The sequence below is a fragment of the Sciurus carolinensis genome, chromosome 2 (assembly GCF_902686445.1).
Source record: "Sciurus carolinensis chromosome 2, mSciCar1.2, whole genome shotgun sequence".
NCBI lineage: Eukaryota > Metazoa > Chordata > Mammalia > Rodentia > Sciuridae > Sciurus > Sciurus carolinensis.
Window position 1 is genome coordinate 61,022,206 of NC_062214.1, and position 27,350 is coordinate 61,049,555.

The following is a 27,350-nucleotide window of genomic DNA, read 5'->3' on the forward strand; positions in this document are numbered from 1 at the left end:
TTATTTTATTCTTAAAATATTTAATTTAGTTGTACATTGTTGTCTCTAATGAGCATTTTAGATTTATACCACACACACACAAAAAAAAACATTTTGTTTACTTTCCTGAAGTTGTTTCAGGCATTGCCAAATATAGTTAAGGCTGATATTGATCCACCTAGCAGTACCTGAGGAAGTACTCAACCATTCATGAGTTCAGAAATGACAGTGGATTATTGAAATTGTCATGTCTGTTTTCAGTTTTGGTATGTGCTGACTCTGATTTCTGTCTTCCCAGATGGTACATGCTTTTGAGTCTTGAGTAGTTTTATTTAATGTTAGTCACCTGGTTTTGGTTGTTTGGCATTTGACTGGTCTCAGAGAAAAGCACCACAGGTGTCACACAACAATTATTAGGACAGTGGTTCAGCTTCCCAGTCTAGCCTCAGTGAATGAACATTGTGCCTTTACCTAGTGAACTTCAGTCTGTACAGAACCAAGCTGATTTTTTTCAAATGCTTCGGTGGTTTTGTACTGGGAAGATAAAGCACATTTTTCTTAATCTTCATTAAACAAATTTCCCTTTTTTTTTTTTTTGAAAGTAATGATAGTACCCCATTCTGGATTTCTTTCACAGATCCTTTAGTAGGTTAAGATTTATGTATGAGAAACCTATCTGTAGCGTTTAGGTAGAATAATTATGAGTGCAACTATCTAAATTCATTAATTAAATATGTCCCCAAGTTCTGTTAGTATTAAATCTGGATTGCTTACTGATCTTCATGTTGGGCTATAATCTTGCTTATTGTCATTATAATCCATTAACTTTTTAATCTTGTCATGAAGATTATTGATAGAAGTTATATAACTTTTACCTTTGAGCATTAACAGCTATAATAGTATTGCCACTATTTTTTTTTTTACCTTTGCAGTTTATTTCCCCCAGAAATTGTAGCTTATCAAAAGATCATTGATGATTAATTTCTTTTATAATATTTCATAATAATTATGTTTATTAGCATCCTAATTGGATAATCTACTGAAATACTTGATAAACTCTGATTGAATCTGAAGAATTGGAAATCTGCTGTTATCCAGTATAGACTGATAGGATCAAATCAATTAATTTTCATTTTTCTTTTTATTTCTTTTCTGTTCAAGAGTTTGTGGTAGGTAAAATTTGTCTTTGCTTGTGGGAAAGTCTTTTTTTTTTTTTAGCAGCTTGCTTTCTTTTCCCATTTGATTTCTTTTAGAAGAAATTTTACTTATAAAAATAATCTTTTTCCTTTGTGTAACTACTAAATAAAAATATGATCATTACATCCCTAGGTTTGAGTTCTGGGAAGATTTTGAAGAAGACCATGGAAAGGGAAGAGAAAATGGCTACCAGAGTCTTCATAAGGTGCTAGAGCCTTTCCTTCTCCGGAGAGTCAAAAAAGATGTGGAGAAATCCCTTCCTGCTAAAGTGGAACAGATTCTCAGGGTAGAGATGTCAGCCCTTCAGAAACAGTATTACAAGTAAGCAAGTTTTTATCTGAATTGGGCCTTAAGTGATTGAGCTTAGTACCATGAAGCCATTAGATAGATATTTCACAAATAATTTGTGCTTTTTTTTTTTAGCCCCTGAAGCCTCAACATAGATTAAGTAGAAATTTATATTTGGTTAGAAAAGAGGTATTTTATTGTTCTTGCTATTTTTGTCTGTGAGAATTTGCAGTTTTTATTATGTAAATGGTCTGAAGTGTATGTTATTCTTTATACTAATCCCCCTACCAATAGACATAAGTATCATTTATTTGTAAATATTTCTTCTTTGCCACTGATTAAATTATTTATTATAAAGTGCCAGGCTGCTAGTAACTTGGAACATGAAAATAAATGGAATATGTCCCTACCAGAATCCTGTTGTGATAGGGAACATAGACAAGAGACAAGTAACTAGAGCACACCATTGTTCACCAGTGGAGGCGTAAGTTAGGGCTTGTGAAGGTTCAGAAAAGGCACTAACCCTTTTACTGCAGGGTGAATATTTGATCCTTCTAGCATTCCAAGTGATATGGGCAAATTATATATTTGGTTTAGGCTATATACTAGCTTAAAACCAAAATAATGGATTTGGGACAGAGGACAGTATATAGTATGCTTATAATAGGCTTTAAGATTTTAAAAATTATTTTCTGACTTTTTTCTTTTTGTTTTCTTTGTTCTTTTTGGTGATTCTGGGGATTGAACCAAGGGTCTCCCAAATGCTAGGCAAGTGCTCTACACCTGAACTATATTCCCAGGCCATTACTGATTTAAAAAAAAAAAAAAAATTATTATTATGGAACTTTTCAAATACATGTAATAGGATAGAATAGTACACATTCATGTACCCATAATCCAGCTTCAACAATTATTAACTCCTTGCCAGTATTGGTTCAGCTATCTTTTCTTACACCCCCCCATTGTACTGTAATATGTTCTGCATTCAAACCATAAATGTTTTAGTGTACACATCTAAAAGATAAGCACTTTTTTTTTTCATTGTTGTTGCTAATAGTTATTTCAATACTGTTATTGTGCATAAGATAAATTAATAATTCCTTAACAGTTTGTTATTGTCCAGTGAGTTTTACTTTTCCTGGTTGTCTGTCTCTGTCTCTTACACACACACGCACAGACACGTGACATTTGTCTTGGTATCTACGTTACTCCATACATTATGGCTGGTTCATATATCTCTTACATTTATTTTAATCCTTTTTTCCCTGACTTTATAAATTTTTTGAGTGAAGAATATATGTTCTATCAATTTTTCTCACATCTTGGATTTTGTTGATTTAAGCTCTATGGCATCTTTTTAACATTTTCCTCTGAATCTGTATGTTTTATACACTCATATAAATATAGAGGCTTGATTAGACTCAGACTCAATATAACTATTTCTTAGAATGGAAAGATACATTCTTTCATGGGAGATTGTCTTTCTGCTTGTGATGTCAACAGAAGAGCATTGCCTATATACATTAATTCATTAGAGATTACAAAACAGTGTTACTCAGATTTTATCATGTTTTTCATTTAAGGTGGAATACATATGTAAAAAAACATTCCCCCATGTGAACTGAGGCCAGTAGGAGCTAATTTGAGTTGGCTCTCTGACTCTACTTGACATAACCCTAATACAGGTATATTTCTATCTAAAATGCTTGGGACCAGAAGTGTTTCATATTTTGATTTTTTAAAATTTTGGAGTATTTGTGTATACATAATGAGAAATGTTTAGAATGGGACCCAAGTGCAAAAATGAAACTTTTGTTTCATACACATCTTTTATGCATAGTCTGAAGGTAATATTGTACACTATTTATAGTGAGCCTGCATTTTGACTGTGTTGTTACATGAAGTCAGTTGTGAAATTTTCCATTCGTGGTGTCATGTTGGCACCCCAAAATATTTGGATTTTGGAGCATTTTGGATGTTTGGATTATAATGCTCACTGTGTACTTGTTGCTAGCTTGTTCACTTCTGGAAGGATAAAATGTTCTAGATTCATCATGTATATTTCCTCCTCTGGAACAAGAGTTGGCCATTTATCTAAGAAAATCTGCATGCTATGTTATAAGGAATGTTACTTGGAGATCACAAACTGGGGTCTAGATGTGCTTTTACAAGTGTGCTTGATACTTTTGTTTTTTAGTGGTACTGGGGTTTGAACCCAGGGGTTCTAGCCCTATTTTATTTTTTGTTTTGAGACAGGATCTCACTTAGTAGCCCAGGCTGGCCTTGAACTTAAAATCTTCATGATTCAGCCTCCTGAGTAGCTAGGATTATAGGCATGTGCTACCCACATTCATGCTGGACGTTTTGACAAGCATTTCCATTGACCAGAATTAGGAAATTTGTTTTTGAAGGTGTGAAACTACCATCACGAATTATTTATAGTTAAACAGTACACTTGGCCCTCTATATCTGTGGGTTTAGCATCTGGGGATTCAGTCAGCTATGAACCAAAATATTCAGGAAAAAATTCCATCTGTACTGAACAAGTACAAACTTTTTTCCTTGTCATTAACTAATTAAACAATATGGTATAAGAACTAATTGTACAGTGCTTACATTATATTAGGTATGAAAAATAATCTAGATATGATTTAAATTATTTAAGAAGATATAGATAGATTATAGGCATATACTGCTTTTTATATCAGAGACGAGCATCTATAGATACCCAAGGCACTTATATTGTAATATAGAGGTTGAATTCAATCTTATGACTTTTATACCCATACCAAAAATCCCAGTTCTCAACTAAACCAACCCAGTGTATTCTATACATAACTGTGCCAGGACTACCACTGACAATATGAATAATAAAAGTAGGTTCAAATTAATTTGTTTATTTTAAAGTATATCCCATGAGAAATAGATGATAGTTGAATACTTAAGATGGGTTTTCTTCTGTGTGTTTAGACGACCAATGGAATATGTAGATATACTTATTTTGTTTTAGTTTTCATTTTCAGGGATCATTTTGTTTTTTAATTATTTATAATGTTTATGGAATTCCAAAGAAAAGATACAAAACCTGGTATGTTCAAAGAAAGCTACCTTCCATCCTTGTACCCTCCATTCTTCTCTTTTTTCATGTTGTTGTTAGTTTTAACATTTTAATGCTTATCCTTTCTTTATGTCTTCATTTAAAAATATAACCATATGCCTTTTAACTTTTTAATTTCCTCCCTCCTTAGCTGCATGGTAGCACACCTATATGTTTTTCTACCTTCTTTTTTTTTTTTTTCCAGTTGAAACACACTCTGGTGTATATAATAAAGATACTTGTTTTCAGTTGCATGGTATCCCATTGTGGATCTATAATATAGTTTATTCAGTCAGTTCCCTAGTGGTGGCATTTGAATTGCTTTAAATACATTACTTGTGTAAACAGTACTGCAGTGAAAATCTTGAGGTAGACTTCTAAAGTGTGACTGAGAGACACATAAAGAAATTTCACTACCCAGAAGAAGGATTTTTAATACTTTGGAGTTTATGGTTAAGAATTACACATGAGTGTGCTTAAATATGTGTATTTCTCCTCCCCTCATTTCCATTTTGATGAGTCATTTACAATTTATCATATAAAATACTTTTTTACAACAGTTATAATGGTATATAGCTTCTAAACTTATGGTCTAACTTAATTTATTTAATTAATGTCTTCTTGTTATGACCTGTTTCCAGTTTCATATTGCAGTAAAAGCATTTCAGTGATAATCTGTTTTCTGTGTGTGTGTATGTGTGGGTGTGGGGTCTCGATCCTTTTATTATCCCTGTGTTCAGTGAGGTTGAAATACCAAGTAGAATAAGTAACTTTTCAGTTATGAATGGAGATTTTAGAGATTGTAGTTCAGTGGCTGGGGATATATAGTAAAAATCCCTCCCTGCTTTTTAAACTTCTCTTAGACCTTTTTGTTTTTTTAATAATATCATATATCTTCAGGTACCAATAACTGCTTTTCTTGAATCTAGTAGTATCATTATCATTTTAATTTGCAGATGGATATTGACCAGGAATTACAAGGCTCTTGCCAAAGGAACACGAGGCAGTACATCTGGTTTCCTTAATATTGTGATGGAACTGAAAAAATGCTGCAACCACTGCTATCTGATTAAACCTCCCGAAGAAAATGAAAGGGAAAATGGACAGGAGATTCTTCTGGTGTGTAGTTCCTATTGTTCACAATTACCTTCTCAAAATGAGTTTAGTTTCTATAGGTGCTTTTATCAATATACTCATTTTCCTCCTTGATGATACTTCCAAGGAGAGCATCAAAAGAAACTTAAACACATGAGAAAAGTTAAGTAACTGGGAAAAATCTAACAAGTATAGGATCACAGGTACCAGATTAAAAAGAACATTTCAATAGTTGTGTTTGAACATGGTGATTAGAATGTCTTTTTATTCTTCAGTCCCTGATCAGGAGCAGTGGGAAACTGATTCTCTTAGACAAACTGTTGACAAGACTTCGAGAAAGGGGAAACAGAGTCCTTATCTTCTCTCAGATGGTGAGAATGTTGGATATCCTGGCTGAGTACCTGACTATTAAGCATTATCCTTTCCAGGTAAGGTAGTTCATTAGTTTTGTGATCCCCCCTCCCCCCAAATCAGTAAGAGTACTTGGCTTGTTAAAGTAGCAAACTAAAAATTTCCTGCTTAAAAATATTTAGTTTGAGCCAGGCACGGTGGTGCACACCTGTAATCCCAGCGGCTCAGGAGCTTGAGGCAGGAGGATCTCAAGTTCAAAGTCAGCCTCAGCAAAAATGAGGTGCTAAGCCACTCAGTGAGACCCTGTCTCTAAATAAAATACTAAATAGGGCTGGGGATGTGTTTCAGTGATTGAGTATCCCTGAGTTCAATCCCCCCTTCTTCCCCCTAAAATGTAGTTTGAGGTGTCAGTTTTTACTTCATTGTCCAATTTAGGTTAATCTGTAATGAAAATGACTGTGCATATCATTCTTGTTTTTTGGGTGGGAAGGATTAGAGAAAGGGGAACTAGGCATGAGGAAAGTATGTTAGATGGTTCTTACATCTTCAGGTCTGTGGTAAAAGTAAGAAGGATGTATGAACCCAATTCTAGAAGCCCAAATCCTAAAAAGAAAAGAAGAAAGAAAGGAAGCATTATACTTTACCCCAAATGAAGTTGACCCTGGGGTGAGTCTGGAACAAAGAACAATATGGGTAATTGAAACCTTGCTGTACCCCAAAGCAAGTGGTGATGGTCTTCCCTCTGTGGAATTGTCAGTACAGATTCTTTCCTTCACTCTGTAATGTTCTATGGGAAAAGAGTTTGTTCAGCATAATAATATTTTGAGGGGGTGTTCAGTGTATGAGAAGTTTATCTTTGACCTGTTTATAGACATGCAGATGTGATATAGTTTTTGTGTGTGTGTTGTCTATTAAGGTTTACTTTATTCATTTTACATTTTAATTTTTTTGGTTCTGGGGATTGAACCCAGGGGCACATGCCTGATAAATGTGTCCTTTCCACTGAACTGTACTCCTAACTCATTAGATTTATTTTTTAAAATTATTTTTCTTTTTGAACTCTGAACTGTTATACTAACTCATACAATGACAGTGGTATGGAAGGAACTTGGAGTCAGTGATTATCTTTTAAGAAGGCCTAGTTTTAATACTTAACAACAAATTATCTATCAGAATACCTTGAAAGACATTGTTACATTCAGAATATATTATGTGGTCTTTATTTTCTATTATGCTCTCATTTTTTTGTGTGTGTGGTTCTAGGGATTTAACCCAGAGTCTTGTGTGTTCTAGGAAAATGCCCTACAACTGAGCTTCATCCCCAGCCCTCTTTATATTTTTCATCAAAGGGTCTTTGATGGTCTTGAACTTGGAATCATTCTGCCTTAACCTGTCACTTAACTGGCACTAAAGACGTGTGTGACTGTGCCCAGCTCATTTGGTCTAACAACTGGTTTAGCTTAATATAACTTGCTGTTATCAAAAAACAGCACAGTGCAAAGGGATCACTTAGTGTGTCGGATTGCTGTGAGTTTTCATTTCTAGGTAATCATTTGATGTCTTATAAATCAAGAATGCATTACTCTTGGCCTGAGAAGGTGGCTTAGTGGTAGAGGATTGGCCCCAGGCTCTTGGTTCCATCTACAAACACACCCACACACCCACACCCGCACCCACAATGAGTGTGTAACTCTTCTCTCTAGTGAGTAACTCAGCTGAGATTCTTCAGGTCTATCACATCTAATCAGTAATCAGTGACTTAGGTAGTGTCTTAATGTCTTTCATTAATCAGAGTTTTAAAGGGAGTATGCTGATTTCAAGTATAGGCAGTGATCCTGCCATTTAAACATATCGTTGGTTCAGGGTTCTGAGTAGAATTGTAATAAATGTGAAAGAAAAAAAGGAGCTTCCTATATGTGAGTGGACTTGAGTTCAGGTGGGTTTTGGTCCAGTTGCAGAGCTCTGGGGAGATGTAGGTCCTTCATAGATTCTACCTGTAGCCAGCCATTCCTTGGGTCAATTTTGCCTTTTGTAAAATGGGGCATCTCAGTACTCTCTTAAGTGCTGATGGTAAGGGATCAAAATGTTAAAACAACTTTAGCAAGAAATGCTTTATATGTGTAGCATACAGATAATATTTCTTCACTATTTGTTTTATGTATTAGGTAGTTTTACAATGGCAAAGTTTTTTGTGTCTAGAATTGACAATGTTCTCCAACAAAAATATTGTATGAACTAGTAAATGCCAGAGGTTCTCTTGAACTGATGTTGTAGTTTGGCTGCTTAGACACTTTACTCTGATTTCAAAGTGTAGTTTTGGAAAAGCTATTATATGTGATCAGTTAATTTAAAATTTTCAATGATTCTACAAAATATTTTTTTAAATGTAAAATTTTTTTTTAATTTAAATAGCACTTAATAGTGGTATTTTTAACTGCATTACCTAAGAAACATGATTTTTTTGTTATTTACTAAGTGTCCATTGGCATTATTTCCTAATCTCTCCAATACTTACAAATATAGAAGTAAACCATGCCTCTAAGCACAGGCTGGGTTTTCATCTTTCTCCTTATAGGTCCTGGCAGTCATTCTGATCCTTGGATAAACCTAGATAGCTGTTTGAATCAGAAGCTTCTGACCTTGAGTTTGTAATTGGAGAGCTCAGGTTACATAGGGTATGCTGCTTACGTACAGCCCCTTCATAGCACTTTGCCAGCGCTTTCTGGTTATATTTACTCCGTGGGTGTTTGGGTGATAAAGATTGCAAGTCTGATGTTCTATTCTGAGTGTAGCTGATCTTCTGACCTTATGATTTTCTTGTGGTTTATTTTTACAGCGTCTGGATGGTTCCATCAAGGGAGAAATCCGAAAACAGGCACTGGATCACTTCAATGCAGATGGGTCTGAGGTACTCTATGCATGTCTTTGTTATTTGGGCAACTTGGGCTCTGTATCAAGAGGAGAGTCTTTTCAGATTTATGTATTTTGTTTCAGAAACATTTTGTAGTGTAGTTTCCTTGTCTTGAGAAGAGAATGAGAAATCTCTAATATAAAAGATGCCTATTTTTTTGTTTATATGCCATAAAAGCATATATATGTTTGTTTTGCTTCCTGGTCTGAATTAATGACAGTTCTCTCGTGGCTTTGAGATATAAGTTCATGGGCTTGGAAGAACAGTAAAGTAATGGAGGAAGTGGGCTGATTAGTATGTTTGCCATATCTCAAATTTGTTATGATGTAGCTTACTTAATGTTCCTATTCTGCTTAGCAGCAACATTTTAAAATTACCAAGTGTTCCAGTTGGAGTTGGTATTGTAAAGTTTGTAGTTTAGGATACCTCTACTTAAGAACTACTTAAAATAGATTAGAAACTCTGATTATACTGTATGTTGTTTTCAAATTATCAAATAATGTGGAATTTGAGAGAAGTGAGAAAAAAGAGCTTCAGTGTAAATAAAAGAATAATGTACAGAGGGTAAAGGAAGTAGTGTAGACGGTCTAGAGGTAGAGAAGAAGAGTAAGAAGTGTCTGGAAGAAGATGTGAATTTCTAGAGCCTGGCTTACGTTTGTTTGTTTTGCTTTTGTTTTTAAATAGAATAGATTTATGTTCTGCTTTAAAAATTCAGTGTCTATTATTACAGATTATTATGCCTTCTTACTCTAGATTCACAGATAATCCTATTATACTGGTATTCTGGCTGCTTCTGTAGCCTAAAATTTTACTTCTCTTTTAGGACTTTGGGTATTAATCTGTTGAGAATCAAGACTCTGAGTCATTAGGGATGAGGAATTGAAATACTAAAAGCATTGGTAATCACCTAATTCTCATCCCTCTTTTTCCTTCTGTTTCCTCAACTGTCAAATTACAATGATTCCAAAACATAATTCATAATATTGCTATAATGATTAAATATGATTAAGTTCTATAAAGCACTTGTCACATTGCCTGACACAGTATATACCCAATAAATGTCAGCAATTTTTATTATATAGTGCATATTGAATTTGGTTTTGTATTGCCTTCTGTTAGTTTAAAAGATAGTATGAGTTCCCATGACAGATCTTATGCCTAGGAAGCACAAGGCCCTAGGTTTAATCCCCATACTTGTGCCCACCCATCCAACACAAAAAGTATAAGTTGAATGTTTCTTACTGTCTTTTTTTTTTTTTTTTTTTAGAAAAAAATCAAATCCTAAAATTTCTTTCTATATAATTCTAAATTGATTTCTGCTTTCCCTCATGGCTGTGTATAAATATAGATTCTGCACCATTTCCTGTAGTCTTTTTAAAATTAATTCAAAAAATGAAGTACTATTTTGGAAAAAACACGCCATTTAATAAATTTGATGGTAAAGAGCATCAAGAAGGAAAATTGTACAAAGCCCTCATCCGAGAAACTACTTGCTTTTCACATCATTTGGGTGTATTTAATTTATACTGGATAGAACCATTTATTACTTCATGTGTGTACCTAATTGGGATCATGCTGCATATTGTTTTGTTGTAACCTTTGATTTAAAATTTGGAGCACTTTCTCCATGTTATTAAACATATTACATAATTTCTACTATTTCATTGTGCCTGTAACATTGATTTCAACGATTTTATTATTGGATATAATTAAGAGCATATGAGCATTGAAAAAAGAGTTTTGCGGATGTTTTGTGAATTTTCAGTTAACTCATCCTAATCTATCCGCCTTTTATCCTTAGGCTTCTCTTCAGAGAAGTATTTCTCACAAGGATCACAGACCATACATTGTCACACCTGTTGATTATTCCTTATTGTAATTGTTTAAAGTTCTTTCAACGCATTTGTTTCTCTATTTCCTGTTGCTGTTGAATCTTACTATTTCACTGTGGAGACCTTTTTTTGCATCTACATATGTATGTTAAATATGCCCATTTATCAAGATGTAAACCTACACTACAAGTTTTTATGTTCCATTTCTGTGCCAAAAAGGCATTCGCTTTTGATATATATGATCAAAATCCCTAAAAATAGAAACCCTTTTGACTTTTTCCTCTGTGGCTTATATTGTTTATTCTTTTCCTCTGGCCACATATTTTCCTGAGCTTTCTGCATGTTTTTGTGGTGGTGGAGGATCCTGTGCTCTTCACCAGTTCCAATATGTGATCTATTTAGTGCACTGATTCTGTATCCTCACCAGCCTAACAAATGAATCAATACGTACATAATCAACTCTTTGTTTTTATTAACGGCCTTGCGTTAGTATAAACATAATCTCTTTCCCCAGAAAATATGTATCTGGGTAACTTGCTGGAACAATTCCCATGATAATTAAGTTTGTTTGACTTTTGGATTAATTGCTTGTATAGTAGCTTTAGCCAGGAGATAAAACTTACTCTCTTGCCCCTGTTGCCTTATTAGATTTTACTTATTCCTTTGTTCACTGCATTGACTCTTCCTTTTAATGAAATGAAAATTCCCTCTGCCATCAAGCCCCTGACCTTCTTTTAGCTTCCATAAAGTTTGTCCATCATATCTCACTTTTCTTCACACCTGCAGGGGTTTCCAGGTATAAGGGCTTATTGGACTATGAAACTGTTTCTGAGAAGGCCACTGCATAAAGTAGTATATTGCATTGTGTACAGGACTTCTGTTTCCTGCTCTCGACAAGGGCTGGTGGCCTGGGAATCAATTTGGCTTCAGCGGACACAGTGGTCATCTTTGACTCTGACTGGAATCCCCAGAACGACTTGCAGGCACAAGCCCGAGCCCACAGAATTGGTCAGAAGAAGCAGGTCAGTGGGGAGAGGCTTCTGGATGTGGCTTTGGGATTGGAGTAAGTGATTTTTTTTTCAGCCCTTTGAGGATGTTTGTAAAATGCTTATTTTCTCCCATTTTTATTTCATTTTCCCTAAGTGTCAGTCTATGTTTATTAAGTAGTACAGATAAATGAAGATACCTTTGGGCCAAGATGAACCTAGTAAGGACTCTTAACCTTTCTGTTTGAAAGCATATCAGTTTTCACTTTCTGTGAATTATTCAAGAAAGATGTATGATGTAGACTGATATGAAAAGTTAGAGCCAAACCATTTCCCTGTTTTTTTTTTTTTTTTTTTTTTTTTTTTTTTAATTTTTATTTATTTTTTGGTACCAGGGATTGAACTCAGGGCCACTTGACCACTGAGCCACATCCCCAGCCCTATTTTGTATTTTATTTAGAGACAGGGTTTCAACTGAGTTGCTTAGCACCTCTCTTTTGCTATGGCTGGCTTTGAACTTATGATCCTCCTGCCTCAGCCTCCCATGCTGGTGTGATTACAGGCATGCACCACCTTGCCTTCTCTTCCCTGTTTTAATATCAAGTATTTACTAAATATTCTAGCATTGCTGAAAATGATGTATTCTTATTCATAGCAGTGTTAGCTTTGTAGTACGTTGGAAATCCACATGCTCGTTTCTTTTGTATATGAATCCCAAAGTCTGTTCTATTATTGGCTAACTCATAAGTTTCACGTATGGCCAATGATTGAGTTTTTGTAAAAATTTCCATCACTGAAACTGATTAATCTTTAGTAAGATTTTTTGTTATTAGAACAAAGCTGTAATAACATCTTTTGAAGCAATTTTATTTAAGAGTACAGCCTGCTACATTTTTAAAGAAGCAACCTACTTAATGCTGCCTACTTGGATGGATGGCTTGTAGTCATTTATGGTAATAGAGAACACAGTTTTTTTCCACTCTTGGTTTTTGACATAAGGTAACTTTTTTTTTTTTTTTTTTTTTTTTGACCAGGCATAAGGGTAACATTTTCTTTTCCTACAGGTAAATATTTACCGCTTAGTTACAAAGGGGACTGTGGAAGAGGAAATCATAGAACGGGCCAAAAAGAAGATGGTTTTGGACCATCTGGTGATTCAGCGTATGGATACCACTGGCCGGACAGTCCTGGAAAACAACTCAGGAAGATCCAAGTAAGTGCTAGAAAGATTGTGGAGGTAGGCAGAATTCAGTTGATTTTTATAACCACATTTGATATAATTCTAAAAGGATTACCTACCAGTCATTGTCAGTCCATTCATTATCTAACTAAGAACAGGCCATAACTGCAAGAAAGATGCTATTTTATTTATTTTTGCTTTCCTTGTCTCTCCTTCCCCAACCTTCTGCTTACGTGTCCCTCTTCTTTTTTTCTTGCCTATCCCTTGCTTTTGCTCCTCATGTGACATATGGACAGCAGCAGCAGTGGAGCTGTTTTTTGGGTTTCAGCCCAGGACAATGTTGCCTTTGACTTTTCAGCAGTTACACCACCAGACTGAATTGGCAGCTGTTATTTATTTCACTGTTCATAAAAATATTTGTGTCGAGATTGTTGTGCTTTTTCCTAATGATGACAGAAAGGTAAAGATGGAAAGTAGTGAGTTTACATTTTGATCAGATTATTTTCTGCTGTAGCTGTGTTAAGGTGAAATCAAATTAGTCTTTCCTAAATAGAATGCTTTCATGTAATTTTCCATCTACAGAAATCTAAGTGAGAAAAACTTCATGCATTGTATTTTGAGCTGGGGTTGAAAAGGTTGAAAATTATCAGTGAGTGAACTTTATGAATTGAAGGGCAGAGAGAACTCTCTTTTTCATGTTGTTATTCATCTTTCTTGCTTAACCATCTAAAGATTAGCCAACTGGACAGTAATTGATTTTGTAGGCTTCTGATTTACTACCACACACTCATTCTATGGATAAAAAAATGACATATTTGTGGATCATTTTTCTTGAGCTATAACTTATCTTTCTCCCAGTTATTTAACCCCTGTTTAAATGATAGATTCTGAAGTACATCTCCTTAGTGCTTATTTGACATTCATAAGAGATTGTAACTGCATTTTACTTCTATAGCTCTAATCCTTTTAATAAAGAAGAGCTGACAGCGATTTTGAAATTTGGAGCAGAGGATCTCTTTAAAGAACTTGAAGGGGAGGAGTCAGAACCTCAGGTAATTAACAATGAAGAAAATTTTTGTTGAGCAGGATCATTTGTGAGAATCTAAATATTTTGGGAAGCAGAGTCTGAGTGTTAGAGACTTATAAAGTATTTGAAGGGACATAGTTTCTTTTTCTTTCTTTCTTTACAAAACCCAGTGCTTTTACTAAATTGAACAGGAAAAAATGAATGAATACTTTTTCGATTCTTTTTTCCCCCCAATTTTTCCTGTAGTTTCTTGAGTTTAACCTTATCATTTGCATAGTTTAAAACATTAGATATAAAAGTCATAGGATTGAGATTGTAAAATAAATAGGATTTTGGAAAAGAAAGTTGATTTATTACATTAAACATTTTCAGTAAATGTTGAAGACTCTTGCTTCTTTTTTTTTTAACTTTAAATCTCTTTCTTTTCTTTTAGGAAATGGATATAGATGAAATTCTACGCTTAGCTGAAACCAGAGAGAATGAAGTGTCAACAAGTGCGACAGATGAGCTTCTGTCACAGTTTAAGGTATGAAGATCTTACTGGGAAATGAATCTAGCATATTGATTCATTATGTAATATTTACTTATGTCTTTGGGCATTTTCTTTTTTGTAGGCACTTTGTTTATCCTCAGTATCATTATGAGTTATAAGTATGTTGTAAATATAATCTCCTGTCCTCCCCATAAAGGTAACCACTGAAGTGGGCTGCCTGCCTGGATGTGCAAAGGAGAATAAGATGATAAAGAGGGCTAAGCGTGTGTTGTCAGTGGGATGGGTGTAAAACCAGAGTATGGAGGGATCTGAGGAACACAAATGGAATCAGATGCTATGTAGCTGGTGACAGTTGGGAGGCTTGGTAGTTCCTATGTTATATAGAGGTGGTTAATGGTGTTTGTTGTAACAAAATTAAATGAGGGCTAAATGTGGAAGTTGGGCATCAGATAAACAGGGTGGCATACTGAGCATCATTGGTATTACGATAAAACTCAGGGGCAGTAATTTATGAAGATAGAAGGATTAAGGGAGGCAAGATTTTTTTTGAAAGATGTTACCATGTTGCTAGGTTGACAGAAGAACTTGAAAATAGGAAAGTATTGAAGGTTCTAAGAAAAGATGACCAGATGACACATTCCTCCAGAGTAGGCAGAAGAGGGTACAGTCAAAATTCCAGGTAGAGAATTTGGCCTTGGAAAGAAAAGGAAAAATTCATCTTTAGGAAAAGAAGAGAAGATATGGGAAGTTAGTTTGTGACTTTAATTACCAATAAAGTAAGTGAGATATTTGCTGAGAGATGGAAAAGATTTGGGACAGCTGTGGGCAAGTGTGGGGAGGAACTTGATAGGGAGTCAGCTGAATATAGATGATATGACTTATATGGTTTTTCTGTGGAGCTAGTTAGCAGGATCATATGTCTTTCTTCATCAGTACTTGTGATCAGAGAAATTGGATCAGCTGGCTGTCCTAAGTTAGAGATTGGCTTGGGAAGCATAGAAAATAAAAATGGCAAAGGTTTCCTAGATGGAAATGAGAATATAGTTGAAAGGATTAACCATGGGTTGATTCCACACAGGATAGAGGAGCAAGAGAGACCTGTGATGGTTAAGTGCAGTAGGCCCATTAGGCTCATGGGAGGAGTGGTGAGGGTTTGGAAGCAAGCACTACTGTGTGATGTACTCCATGGTTGGCCAGCAGTGGAAGTTGTCTTCGTGGAGGAACAAGGGAAGAGTTTTGGGACAAGAGCCCAGGATTAGAGTTCATGCTCTTTAGGATGTAGAGGATGCCATGGAAGAGGACAGAGATGGATTATTGTTATTTGTCTTAAGTCAGTTTGACAACTATAACAAAATACTATAGACTGAGCAGTTGATATAAACGGCAGAAATTTGTCTCACAATTTTGAAGGCTTCTGAGATGAGAATGTCAACATGGCTGGGTTCTGGAGAGGAGCGTCTTTTGGGTTGGAGTGCTCATGTCATCTTCTCACCGGGCAGAGAGAGAGAATGAGAGACTAGAGAGCTCTCCAGGGTCCCTTTCATAAGGAGACAAGCCCATTGCATTTGTTTTTCAGCTGGATCCTTAATTTGAGAGAATGGTCAGAAGATTTATTTTTGAACAGTCCCACATACCTCTTGTTTTATCTTGGAATTAAAAAAATCTGATTATAAATTCATTGTGTCCTTATTGAAAATTAAAGAGTTAATTTTGGCCGGAAGTCATGAAATTGAGTGGAACCTCCAGAAGCTCTTTTAACTTCATGATAGTCTTAAAGACTAGGAAGAAGTCATTAAAAGAATGTGGAGAACTGGGATTGTAGCTCAGTGGTACAGACTTACCTAGCACATGCGAGGCACTGGGTTTGATTCTGAGCACCACATTAAAAAATAATAGTAATAAAAATAAAAGTAGAACCCAGGCCTAAGGCCTGCACACCACTGCCCAGAGACTGCCCAGAGTCGATTGATATTTCTCTGTAGCCCCAGTCTGGTTCTGGGAAATGCATGCATACTTTGAGGTGGTTTTCTTTCTGGATATTTACTCTTTCAGTACACATATGTATTGAATATTAAATAATGTTTGATATGAAACAGAGTATTCTTCTAGGTTTGTTTAGGGTTGTTCCATTTTATACATTTTCACTTTTATTCCTTAGACCACAGTATACTTTTGAGCATATATAATCATGACCTGCCTTTACAGTTTGTTTTTGATAAATGTCAATCAGGCAGCTAGTTGACTAGATGGTAATGAGTGCTTTGAGTATAATGCATTGTTTTTAGATGAACTCCATTGAATAGCAATTTATAGTAATGTAAGTTCATCATGGATTAGTATTACGTATTCATTTATAATTAAATCCAAATTATTTGATTAGTGTTAAATTTATTAGAAAATGTATGGAATTTAATAGTCTTTAGTTAAACTTTTAAAAGTTTATATCTTTTCTATTTTTTCCTAATTTTCAGTAAAATTTCTGATGACCCTTGTGGGTTTGACAAGTTGATTTGGGGGGAAATATAAGATTAGTATAAATTATCTGATTATGTAGTCTTATAGGAGTTCTGGTTCTCACAGTGTCTTATTTAAAAGTACTGAGTAAGTCGATGTCTTGGCAAATGGTGTTTGAAAGTAGAGAAATGTCAGGTAGACAATGGGTTGTTCATTGGTTTTCAGGTTGCCAACTTTGCGACTATGGAAGATGAAGAAGAGCTGGAAGAACGTCCTCACAAAGACTGGGATGAGATCATTCCAGAGGAGCAAAGGAAAAAAGTAGAGGAGGAAGAGAGGCAGAAGGAACTAGAAGAAATTTATATGCTGCCTCGAATTCGTAGTTCCACTAAAAAGGTGATCAAGTGAGATGAAAGATATAAAAGTATTTCTTGTACTGTATAGACTGTTAAGTGCAGGTTATTCAAAGAAGAGGCCTTGCTTTGTTGCCCTGACACAGAGACCCGCAGAACAGTTCTAGAATGGGAAATGTAGCACAGGAAAATGGGAAATGCATAGAATTCACAAACAGAGACATTTGAATTAAGTCTTTGGAATTTTAGATTTTTGTGAAATTGCTTTACAGGATCTGAGTTTGACAGATGTTTACATTTTACCTTAGAGATAAGAACTAGTAATTGTAACAGTTCAGATATAATTGCTTCTGCCTTCAACTTTTGGAGAGCCAAATCTTATTTTTGTCTTTAAATGTTCACAGCACGTGGTATAAATACTTAGCAAATGATTACATAACTAAAACCAAGGAACATTCATAGGTTGTACAGCTTATAACAAGCCCCATCTTATTTGATTTTTGTAGCAAGATTGATGTAGCGAAAACAAATTTTATTAATCATTTTGTTGGAGATGGCAAACTTCTATTTGTCCACCACCATAGTTTAAACATTGAACATTTATCATGTGGCAGGCATAGTTCTTAATGTATTTTCATTTATTGATTCCTTTGATTCATGTGAAAACTCTTTGTCATAGGGTCTACTATAGTATTTTTCCATTTTACAAAGAAGACAAAAGCACAAAGAAGCAAAAATGAACCCATATTATATTGGATATTATATATAGTAGATATTATAAAAATATCCAAATATTTTTAATCCATTATATATATATATATATATATATATTTTTTTTTTTTTTTTTTTTTTTTTTTTTTTTTGTAGTGCTGGGAATTGAACCCAGGGCCTTGTGCTTGCAAGGCAAGCACTCTGCCAACTGAGCTATATCCCCAGCCCCTAGTCCATTATATTTAGTCCATTTTTATCTCATCATATTGTAATGTCTCTGAAACCGTGTCTATCCCAAGCTATATTTCTATCTTTAGATGACATATACCTCCTTGTTTTGTTTTTTTTTGTTTTTTTAAATAGTATTGGGGTGGAACCCAGGGGCACTTTGCCTCTGAGGTACATCCCCAGCCCTTTAAACAATTTTTTTTGTTTTGAGTCAGTTTCTCACTGAGTTGTTTAGGGCCTTGCTAAGTTGCTGAGGCTGATCCCAAACTTCTACTGCCTCAGCCTCCTGAGTGAGGTTGCAGGCATGTATCATGGTGCTCATCCTGCCTCCTTATTTGTTAAAGGAAAATTGAGTTGTCTGATATGTTGGGAAGTTCTGAGTATTAAAGAATTAAGATGGGCTGATCTTAGTCTTTTCATCTCTTGACTCTGATACTTGGTAAAGTGTGATCTTGCCTTATTCTTTCTCAGGCTCAGACAAATGACAGTGATTCTGACACAGAGTCTAAGAGGCAGGCCCAGAGATCTTCTGCTTCTGAGAGTGAGACAGATGATTCTGATGACGACAAGAAGCCAAAGCGCAGAGGGCGTCCCCGAAGTGTGCGGAAAGATCTTGTGGAAGGATTTACTGATGCGGAGATCCGAAGGTTAGTAGACCCTGCATTCTTACTTGAGCTTGTCTGGAAGAATATGCTATGAGCCTTTGACTGATTGGATTCCTGAATTTATGACAGACTAGGCAGAGGCTAATACATAGAAAACAGGCAGAGAAACTTGAGCCATGTTCCAAATCTTCAGGATGATTCTTCCTGCTGCAAAGTTTTTCTCACTTGAGATTTCTTAGGTTTGTTGCTCATCTCTTTTCTGTTTCCCTCCTGTTCTGTCATTATTCAGAGCATTTTCATGAAGAAGTTTCAACCAGGGGTTTGTACACATACACAATCACAGATATATGTATCTGTATACAAAACAGAAGTAATATAAATGTAAAATATAAAAATGGTACAATTAAGGTTACATTTACTAAGTCTCTCCTCTGTTACCCCTACCTCTAATACCAATCTGATCAGTATTAGTACTGATTATCAGGATTGGTGGTGATTTGGTTTGTTTGGTTATTAATATACAAAAACCTGTTGTTCTGCAGCTTTTTTTTTTGCGCCACTTAAAATCAGTTTAGACATCTTTCCATATTTCAGTGCTTATTCCACATTTATACCTGTCTGCCCCCCCAAAAAAACTGATCAAAAGTTGCCGCTTCCAAATCATTCCCCCCCCCCAGTTTTCTTGCTAGTTCTTTTTTTAAAGCTTTTTTTGAAAAAAAATTTTTTTAGTTATAGATGGACACAGTACCTTTATTTTATTTATTTATGTGATGTGAGGATTGAACCCAGTGCTCCCCACACATTCGAGGCAAGCACTCTACCACTGAGCCACAACCCAGCCTTATTCATGCTAGTTTTAAAGCCTGAAGGAAATAGAAATTATGATGATAATTAACTTTATGGCCCAATTAGTATTGTAATTATATTAAATGGTCTTTTAATAGCACTATACTTAAAACTGTGTAGTTTTTGTTTCCTCCTAAATATTTCACCTATTCTTTATTAAATTTATTAGGAAAAATTGTAAAAATATATAAATCTAGGCAGATTAGAACATAACATGTCCACACGCTTATCATCTTAAAAATTTCGACTTTGTAACCAATCTTTTTTTTTTTTTTTTTTGGGGGTGCTGGGGATCGAACCCAGGGCCTTGTGCTTACAAGGCAAGTACTCTACCGACTGAGCTATCTCCCCAGCCCCTGTAACCAAGCTTGTGTGTATACCCCACCTCTTCTTTAATCCTTATATTCAGTATTATTTTCAGAAGAATGTGCTTTGTGCTGTTGGGTGGAATGTTACGTGGACATTTGTTAGCTTTATCTTGTTTACTGTTGTTCAAGTCTCTCATTCCTCAGTGAATTTTTTTTGACTACTTTTTCTGTTATTGAAAATAGTGTTGGGATGGGATTATAGTTCAGTTCGTAGAGTGCTTGCCTGTCAAGCAGAAGGCCCTGGGTTCAATCCCTATCACCACACACACACACACACACACAAAATAGAGTGTTGAGTTTTTCATGATTCTTGTATTGCTTGTTAGTTCTATCCGTTTTTGCTTCACGTGTTTTGGGACCCTATGGTTAGGAGCGTATATTTTTTAAATTGGTATGTTTTCTTGATAGGTTGGCCTTTTCATTATAAATAGTCCTTTGTCTCTATTAACAATTTTTATATTAAGGTCTGCTTTTTAGCCTGAAATTATATAGCCACTGAATCTTCTTGGGTGTTTGAAACACAAAAAGATGGTATAGTTTTTCGCTTTTTCCTTACAACCTGTCTCTTTGAATCTAATTTCTTGTTTCTTGTAGGCAGCATATTGGTGTTTTATTTAAAAAAGTCTTTTTTCTGCCAATCTCTCTCTTTTTTGGGGGATTGAACCCATGGCCTCGTGTATTCGAGGCAAGCGCTCTACCAACTGAGCTATATCCCCAGTCCCTGCCAGTCTCTTTTGATTGGAGTCTGATTCATTTACATTAAATGCAGCTACTGATAAAGTAGGATTTACAACTGCATCTTGCTCTTCATTTTCTCAATGTCATGTTTTTTTCCTCCTTTATTTCGCCATTAGTTTGTTCTGATAGATATTTTTAATTACTTTTTTTAAAAATAATTTTTCCCTTTTTAGTTATTTTCTTTGTGGTTTCACTGGAGATTAAAAATAACATGTTGACTTAAAATTTTTATCTCAGTGGCCTATAAAACACTTTGATCCAACTTTATCCTTTGTACTTTTGTCACAAAAATTATCTTTATGTATTATAAACTCATCCACAGTTTATTTTTTCCTCCCATGGAACTGAGGATTGAACCCCAGGCATTGTACATCCTAAGTAAGTGCTATACCACTGAGCTAAATCCACTGCTCTTTAAAACAATTTTTTTTGGGGAGACGTGATCTCGCTAAGTTGTCGAGGTTAGTCTCCAACTTGGAATCCTCCTGCCTCAGCCTTTCAAATAGTTGGAATTACAGGTATGAACCTTATATCCAGCTCAACACAGTTTCCTAAGTACATCTGATCAGAAATGAAAAAAATTACAAACAGAACTACATTTATACTGTTTTTAATTACTCACTCAGGTGTTCATTTTTTCATGTGGACTTGTGCTATTATTTAATGTTTGTCTTCTGCTCTTGAGCCTCTTTAGTGATTTTTTGAAAAAAATTAATTACTGTACTTTTCAACTGCAGGATTTCTATTTGACTCTTTTTTTTTTTCTATATTCTATTCAGACATTCTCTTTGGTGATACATTCCTTTTTATTTTTTATTTTTAAATTTTTTGTGTGGTAGAAGGGGGGATAGATAATGGGGATTAAACCCAGGGGCATTTTACCACTAAGCTATATCCTCAGTCTTTTTTGAGACAGGGTCTTGTTAAGTTGCTGAGGCTGGCCGTGAACTTGTGATCTTCCTATCTTAAATCTCATGGGTCTCTGGCATTATAAGTGTGCACCACTGTACCCAGCTTTATTCGGGTGTGCATTACTTTTCTTCTTGTACATGTTTGTAATAGCAGATTAACATCTTTGTTTGCCATGTTTTTTGAAGTCTGTTCCTTTAACTGAGAAGTTAGTTAATGATTGGGCAGAGCTTTCCTTTACTTCTTTGAGTTAAGATCTGCCTACCTTTGTTGAAGGACTTAGTGTGTGTCGGCATGTTTCAGTGCTCTGGGAGGCAGTTTACAATTCTGCCTTAATCTTCAGTTCCTGCACGTGCAGGTCATCAAAGTCAGCCAGAATTGAGAGATTAGGACCTTATGAGATCTTTCTTGACATGCACACAGATCTTGATTCTTGAGATTATCATAGCTTTTCAGAGTGCTGTATGGGCAATTTTCCCCTCAGTTTTCAATTTTCAGTTTTTGATTAACCTCTTGTTACTCTAACTGGTTATGTTGCCCTAGACCCCTGTGATGTTGAACCTGTGCAAATAATTGCTTTTGACCAATGAACTGGGCTGTGCAGAAAGAGTCCTAAGTTATCTCAAAGAAAACTTTTCTTTGAGTGAAACTTCAAGGTGCTTAGTCAGGTCAAGTAGCTCTGTATGCAAGGGATAGGGTTTTTATGACATTCCAGTCCTGTTCTTCCTCTCCAGTGACTGCTGTGTCATAGGTTAGCATAACCATTGTAGTTGCAAGTGTTGGTTTTCGAGACTGTGCTGGAACTAATAGGAGGAGCTAGGAATAGAGCAGTTGATAGAAAGCTTGCTTTTTTTTTTTTTTTTTTTTTTTTTTTTGGGATATCAGGGATTGAACTCAGGGATGCTTAAACATTGAGCCACATCCCCACCCCCCCCTTTTTTTAAAATAATTTATTGAGAGTCAGGGTCTTGCTGATTTGCTTTGGGCCTCACTAAGTTGCTGAGGCTGTCTTTGAACTAGAGATCCTCCTGCCTCAGCCTCCCAAGCTGCTGGGATCACAGGTGTGCACCACCATACTCGGCAGCTTGATGTGCTTAACAGGCACAGCCATTTTCTTAAACGGATGCCTCTTAGCTGACTATGAACATTTCTGATAGTTTTTTAAGTTTTTGCTGGTGTTCTTGTTATTTTTATGGAGGAATAGTTTTCTTGAGTTCCTTACTCTGCTATGTTGGAAATGCTTCTCCACCTCTGTATTCTTTTTTTTTTTGGGGTAATATTTTCCTTTTAATACTAATGCTGGGAGCTTTTTTCCCCCTGGTATTATTATTATTTATCCTCATTATCATTTTGTGGTGCTGGGGATCAAACCCCAGGGCCTTGTGAATACTAGGTAAGGACACTGAGCTGTGTACACACCCTGCCCCCATGTTATTTTTCCAGTACATCTCAAACCATTATTTTCAATATTTATCAACTAGGAGAAGTATAGAGTTGAGGCATAATCCTCAGGTTTGCTTTCATATTTAATACTTCCCTAATCCTTGTATCCATGTTCTTCCTTTAATATTTCTTAGCTATTATATTCCATGCTGTTTTCTTTAGTTGTCACATCCTCTGTTTCCATTTTTCTTAGCACTCTCCTTACACTGTTACATACCATATTGTCATAGTAATTTGGCATATTGCAATGATGTCCTTGATGTATTGTGACATCTTGCTTTTTAGTGAACATGCCAGTGTGGTAAGCATTGCAGATGGGGAGAAGGTGTTAGCACAGGCTGTATATAGCATGGTTTAAGGTACTGACTGTGGAAGGAGATTGGATTTATGGTTGGAGACAAGGTTGGGCAATAGTGACTAGAATTTCAAAATAGTTTGGCCAAAGAAGTGTTAAGTCAAATATTTTATTCTGCCTAATTTCAAGAACTATTGGAGATAGTCCTTTAAATGTTATGGCTTTGTCATTGAACAGAAAATCATGAAAAATTGCCTTATGGAATTGAAAGTAGAACTAGTGAACTTAAATAGGCCATTGAATGATATTGGGGTTTTATCACAGTAGATTTGTGGTGATTGAATCATTCATTACCTATTGAACCTCATAAATTCATATCTTCATAAATTCATTCTCAGTTCTTTGTTATATCTCAAAGCAGTTTCATGATCAGTCACTGAAAATAAAGTTGAATCTTTAAGTTGACTGTTTTCAATGATGCTGAACATAATATATTCATTTAGTGATTGTTGCAAGGATTGGTCCTGGTCAATCTATTTTTAATAGTTCGAATGGCTCATATTTCATTACAGGATGTGTTAGCATTAAGATAATTATGGTTTCTGGTTTTTAATTTGTTTTATTGATCATATCTTAGGTTCATCAAGGCTTATAAGAAATTTGGTCTCCCTCTTGAACGGTAAGCTTAGTAATAGTTCTTTATCCTTTTTTTCAGTTTTATTATATAGCAGATTTTTTTTTAATAATATTTTCCTTTTAATTCTAATACTGGGAACTTTTTTCCCCTGGAAACATTCTTTCTTAAGCATTGACATATCAGGTGCATGTCCTTTATGGGAGATGTCAAGATGATAGAGACAGACCATTCAGATTTATACCTTAGGGAGATAATATGAATAAATTTAAAACAGCTAAGTAGTTTCCAAAAGAGATTTTAGACATATATAGTTGACAAGAATAGGTTATTTATGTTCTAGTTATTTATGTTCTTAGATTTAGTAATGTCTTTTGACTTAGTAATCTTGTACTTTTTAACAGGGTGTCATGAGGATTAAAAATAGAACTTGTATCACCTTGCCAGTTGTAACTTACAAAATTGTTGACTGTTGATACTATGCTGTAAGCATTCAAAATATGATTTTAGAAGTTGACTTTTAACAGAAGACATATTTCAAGTAGTTCAGTATTTTGCTTTGTATAAAACCAGCAGTTTATCCTGTAAATAATAGCACCAATTTAAAGCTTATGTCAGTTTCTCCTCTCTTACTCCTGAAACTGTTCTGGTGAAAATTCCAAGTTTGTGTCCTTTCCATTTGGAAGGAAGCAGTGATCTATAGCAGTGAGTCACAGTAAAACTGCAAAAGTCAGGCACATCTTTCCTGGATTTGGCTGACCTCTAGAGGTGTTTATCTTTGAACTAGTTACCTTAACAACTACCCACCGGTGGATAAAGTAGGTTTGGTTTGTTTTGACCTAATTTTTAGCCATTGTGTTCATGTGCTTCCTACAACTTAGAGATGAACTGAATACATTGGAGAAGTTAGCTCTACTGTGCTTCTAGGAACATTGTAATGAGTGAAAGTAGAGTGGAGAAGGGAAAATGAATACAAAGATGCAAACTAGTGCAAATAGTCTTTAGGCATGGCACATACTAACAGTAACAGCCCATTTGTTTAATAAAGTAAGTCTTGAAACCTCTTCTTTTAGATTTTTGGAATTACTTTGGTTTTGTGAAATATTCTAAGGCACAGTTTAGTGATGGAAAATGAGTGAGTTAGCCCTTGGTTTATGTGCAGCAGTTGTTATTAGAGCCAGAGAATGACCCATGAAGGAAAGCAGAGAAAAGTGTCTTTGTAGGAGCAAGCTTATATGAGACTTACTGGTTTCTTGTGACATTTAGAAAAGTGTCCACGTTTGTCCTTCCTTAGACTGGAGTGTATAGCACGCGATGCTGAGCTTGTGGATAAATCGGTGGCAGACCTAAAACGCCTGGGTGAACTGATTCACAACAGCTGTGTGTCAGCAATGCAGGAGTATGAAGAACAGCTGAAAGAAAATGCCAGCGAGGGTAAGTCAACAGATAATCTTTAGTGATTCTTCAGACTCTGGTATTGATGTCTGGAATTTCTGTTGCTGAAGGGCTTGCCTCATGCTTTGAGGTGTGCATTCTGAGCTGCCTTTGCGTGAGCTCAGTGTTCTAAGATCCCACAGATCTACACACAAATGAAGTTGATTTGTAAAAGGTATAGAGTAATAAATAAGATGAAATGGTTTTTGTTATTTTGCTACAGAAAGTTTAAATGGGGTTGAATGATAAAAGACCTGAGTGACAAAGCCTGTATTTTGGTTGCAAATGAAGAGTGTTCTAGACCATAAACATCATTAATTGTTTGAATATACATACATGTATTCTCATGTTGCTGCAAATGTAAAGAACTTAGAGAATTAATTGAAATAAATAAAATATTGGATGACAATTGTAAACATTTGTTACATTGAAATGTTCATACAAGTAGAATTTTTAAATAATTGAACATCTGTGAAGTACGTTTTCTCTTAGGTATCAGAAAGTTTTATTTTTTAATTTTTTAGATGTGTAGGGATGCTTGTAAGAAGAGCTCTAAAATAGTCATTGTTGAATAATACCTCATAGAAATGAAGGTGTTGTCATTCTAGTTCTCCAGACTACCCTAGTTAGGGCCACCTGCCCTTTGGAGGCTTTGCTGAGCTGTGGTTCAGATGCCAGAGGCAACCAGTTACCTGAAATTTTGGTTAAAGACTTTCTGAGTTCAGTCACCTCAACTCTCTAATTTGCAAAGTAGAGTACTAGTAATCAGGTGGTTTGGATAATTAATTGAATAGTTCCTTACTCAGAGTGCTTGTTAGTGTAGTGTCTGGTTTGCAGTGTTGCCTATTATTTATTAAGTAAATAAATAAGTATTTGTATTTTGGAATTGCCTTTTTTGGGGGGTTCTTTTTGAAATTAGTAGAATTTGATTGCTCTCCTCTGAGAGGATCCACTGTCTTCCTTGAGGTTGCTTTCTCCTCCTTTCCCTTTTAATAACCTTTGCTGTACTTCAATGAAGATAAATTAAAAATAATTTAGATATAGTATATGTTTTTTGATATTATTATTATTTTTTTTGGAAAGAAAATAGCTTGAGTGGTTTGAATAATAGTCTGAATATGTGGTTTTAGGGATGGGGGTGTAGCTCTTGGGGCCATGGGGCTTCTTTCTCAGCATTGTCAAAAAATAAATAAAAGTATGTGTTTTTATAGCATCCAAAATACATCCAAAAGTAACTTTAGGTTTATCATGTTTTTTCTTCGTAATTATTTTGAATTAATAAACATGGCTCAAAAATGTAAATCACATATCACAGTTTGTCTCTTGAAAAATTTAGAAAAACATGTATAGATATAGATATATATATGTGTGTGTGTTATATATAGATAATGTGTTTTCTCTCAAATACAGAGGTAGTGCAGTGTGCATACTGCTCTGTTCTTTGCTTTTTCCTTTTCAGTATTTTTTAAATTTTTATATATTTCTTGGTACCAGGGATTGAACCCAGGGGCAGTTAACCATTGAGCCACATATTTTGAGACGGGGTTTTGCCAAAGTTGCTCAGGGACTTTAAAGTTGTTGAGGCTGGCTCCTGTTTCAGCCTTCAGAACCACTGGGATTATAGGTGTGTGCACCATTGCATTAGGCTCATCTCAGTTTAGTTTGGAGATATTTCCATCAAATAGTTTCCTCCTCCCCACATCCCTTTTTTTATTTAATCCTTTCTTTAGTACATTATAGTAATACATCATAAGTTTTTTTTTTTTTTTTTTTTTTTTTGAGGCCAGGGTGGTGTACCAAGGATTGAACCTCTGAGCCATTTCCAGACCTTTTTATTTTTTATTTTGAAACAGGCCCTAAGTTGCTTAGGATCTCACTAAGTTGCTGAGGCTGGCT

The 27,350-nt window shown here is 35.3% G+C and overlaps 1 protein-coding gene across 3 annotated transcripts in view; it reads left to right on the forward strand.

Annotated features, from left to right (window-relative positions):
- The window catches only part of Chd2 (chromodomain helicase DNA binding protein 2), a 121,118-nt gene that overhangs the window by 55,618 nt on the left and 38,150 nt on the right, over positions 1-27,350 (forward strand). For all 3 annotated transcript variants that reach the window (XM_047537822.1, XM_047537817.1, XM_047537819.1), the window contains 12 exons: positions 1,309-1,497; positions 5,518-5,680; positions 5,932-6,084; positions 8,844-8,915; positions 11,623-11,772; positions 12,801-12,949; positions 13,872-13,968; positions 14,377-14,469; positions 17,116-17,286; positions 18,654-18,829; positions 24,024-24,065; positions 25,315-25,454. In XM_047537822.1, the coding sequence (XP_047393778.1) occupies positions 1,309-1,497; positions 5,518-5,680; positions 5,932-6,084; positions 8,844-8,915; positions 11,623-11,772; positions 12,801-12,949; positions 13,872-13,968; positions 14,377-14,469; positions 17,116-17,286; positions 18,654-18,829; positions 24,024-24,065; positions 25,315-25,454 (1,595 nt within the window). The remainder of the gene's footprint in view (positions 1-1,308; positions 1,498-5,517; positions 5,681-5,931; positions 6,085-8,843; positions 8,916-11,622; positions 11,773-12,800; positions 12,950-13,871; positions 13,969-14,376; positions 14,470-17,115; positions 17,287-18,653; positions 18,830-24,023; positions 24,066-25,314; positions 25,455-27,350) is intronic.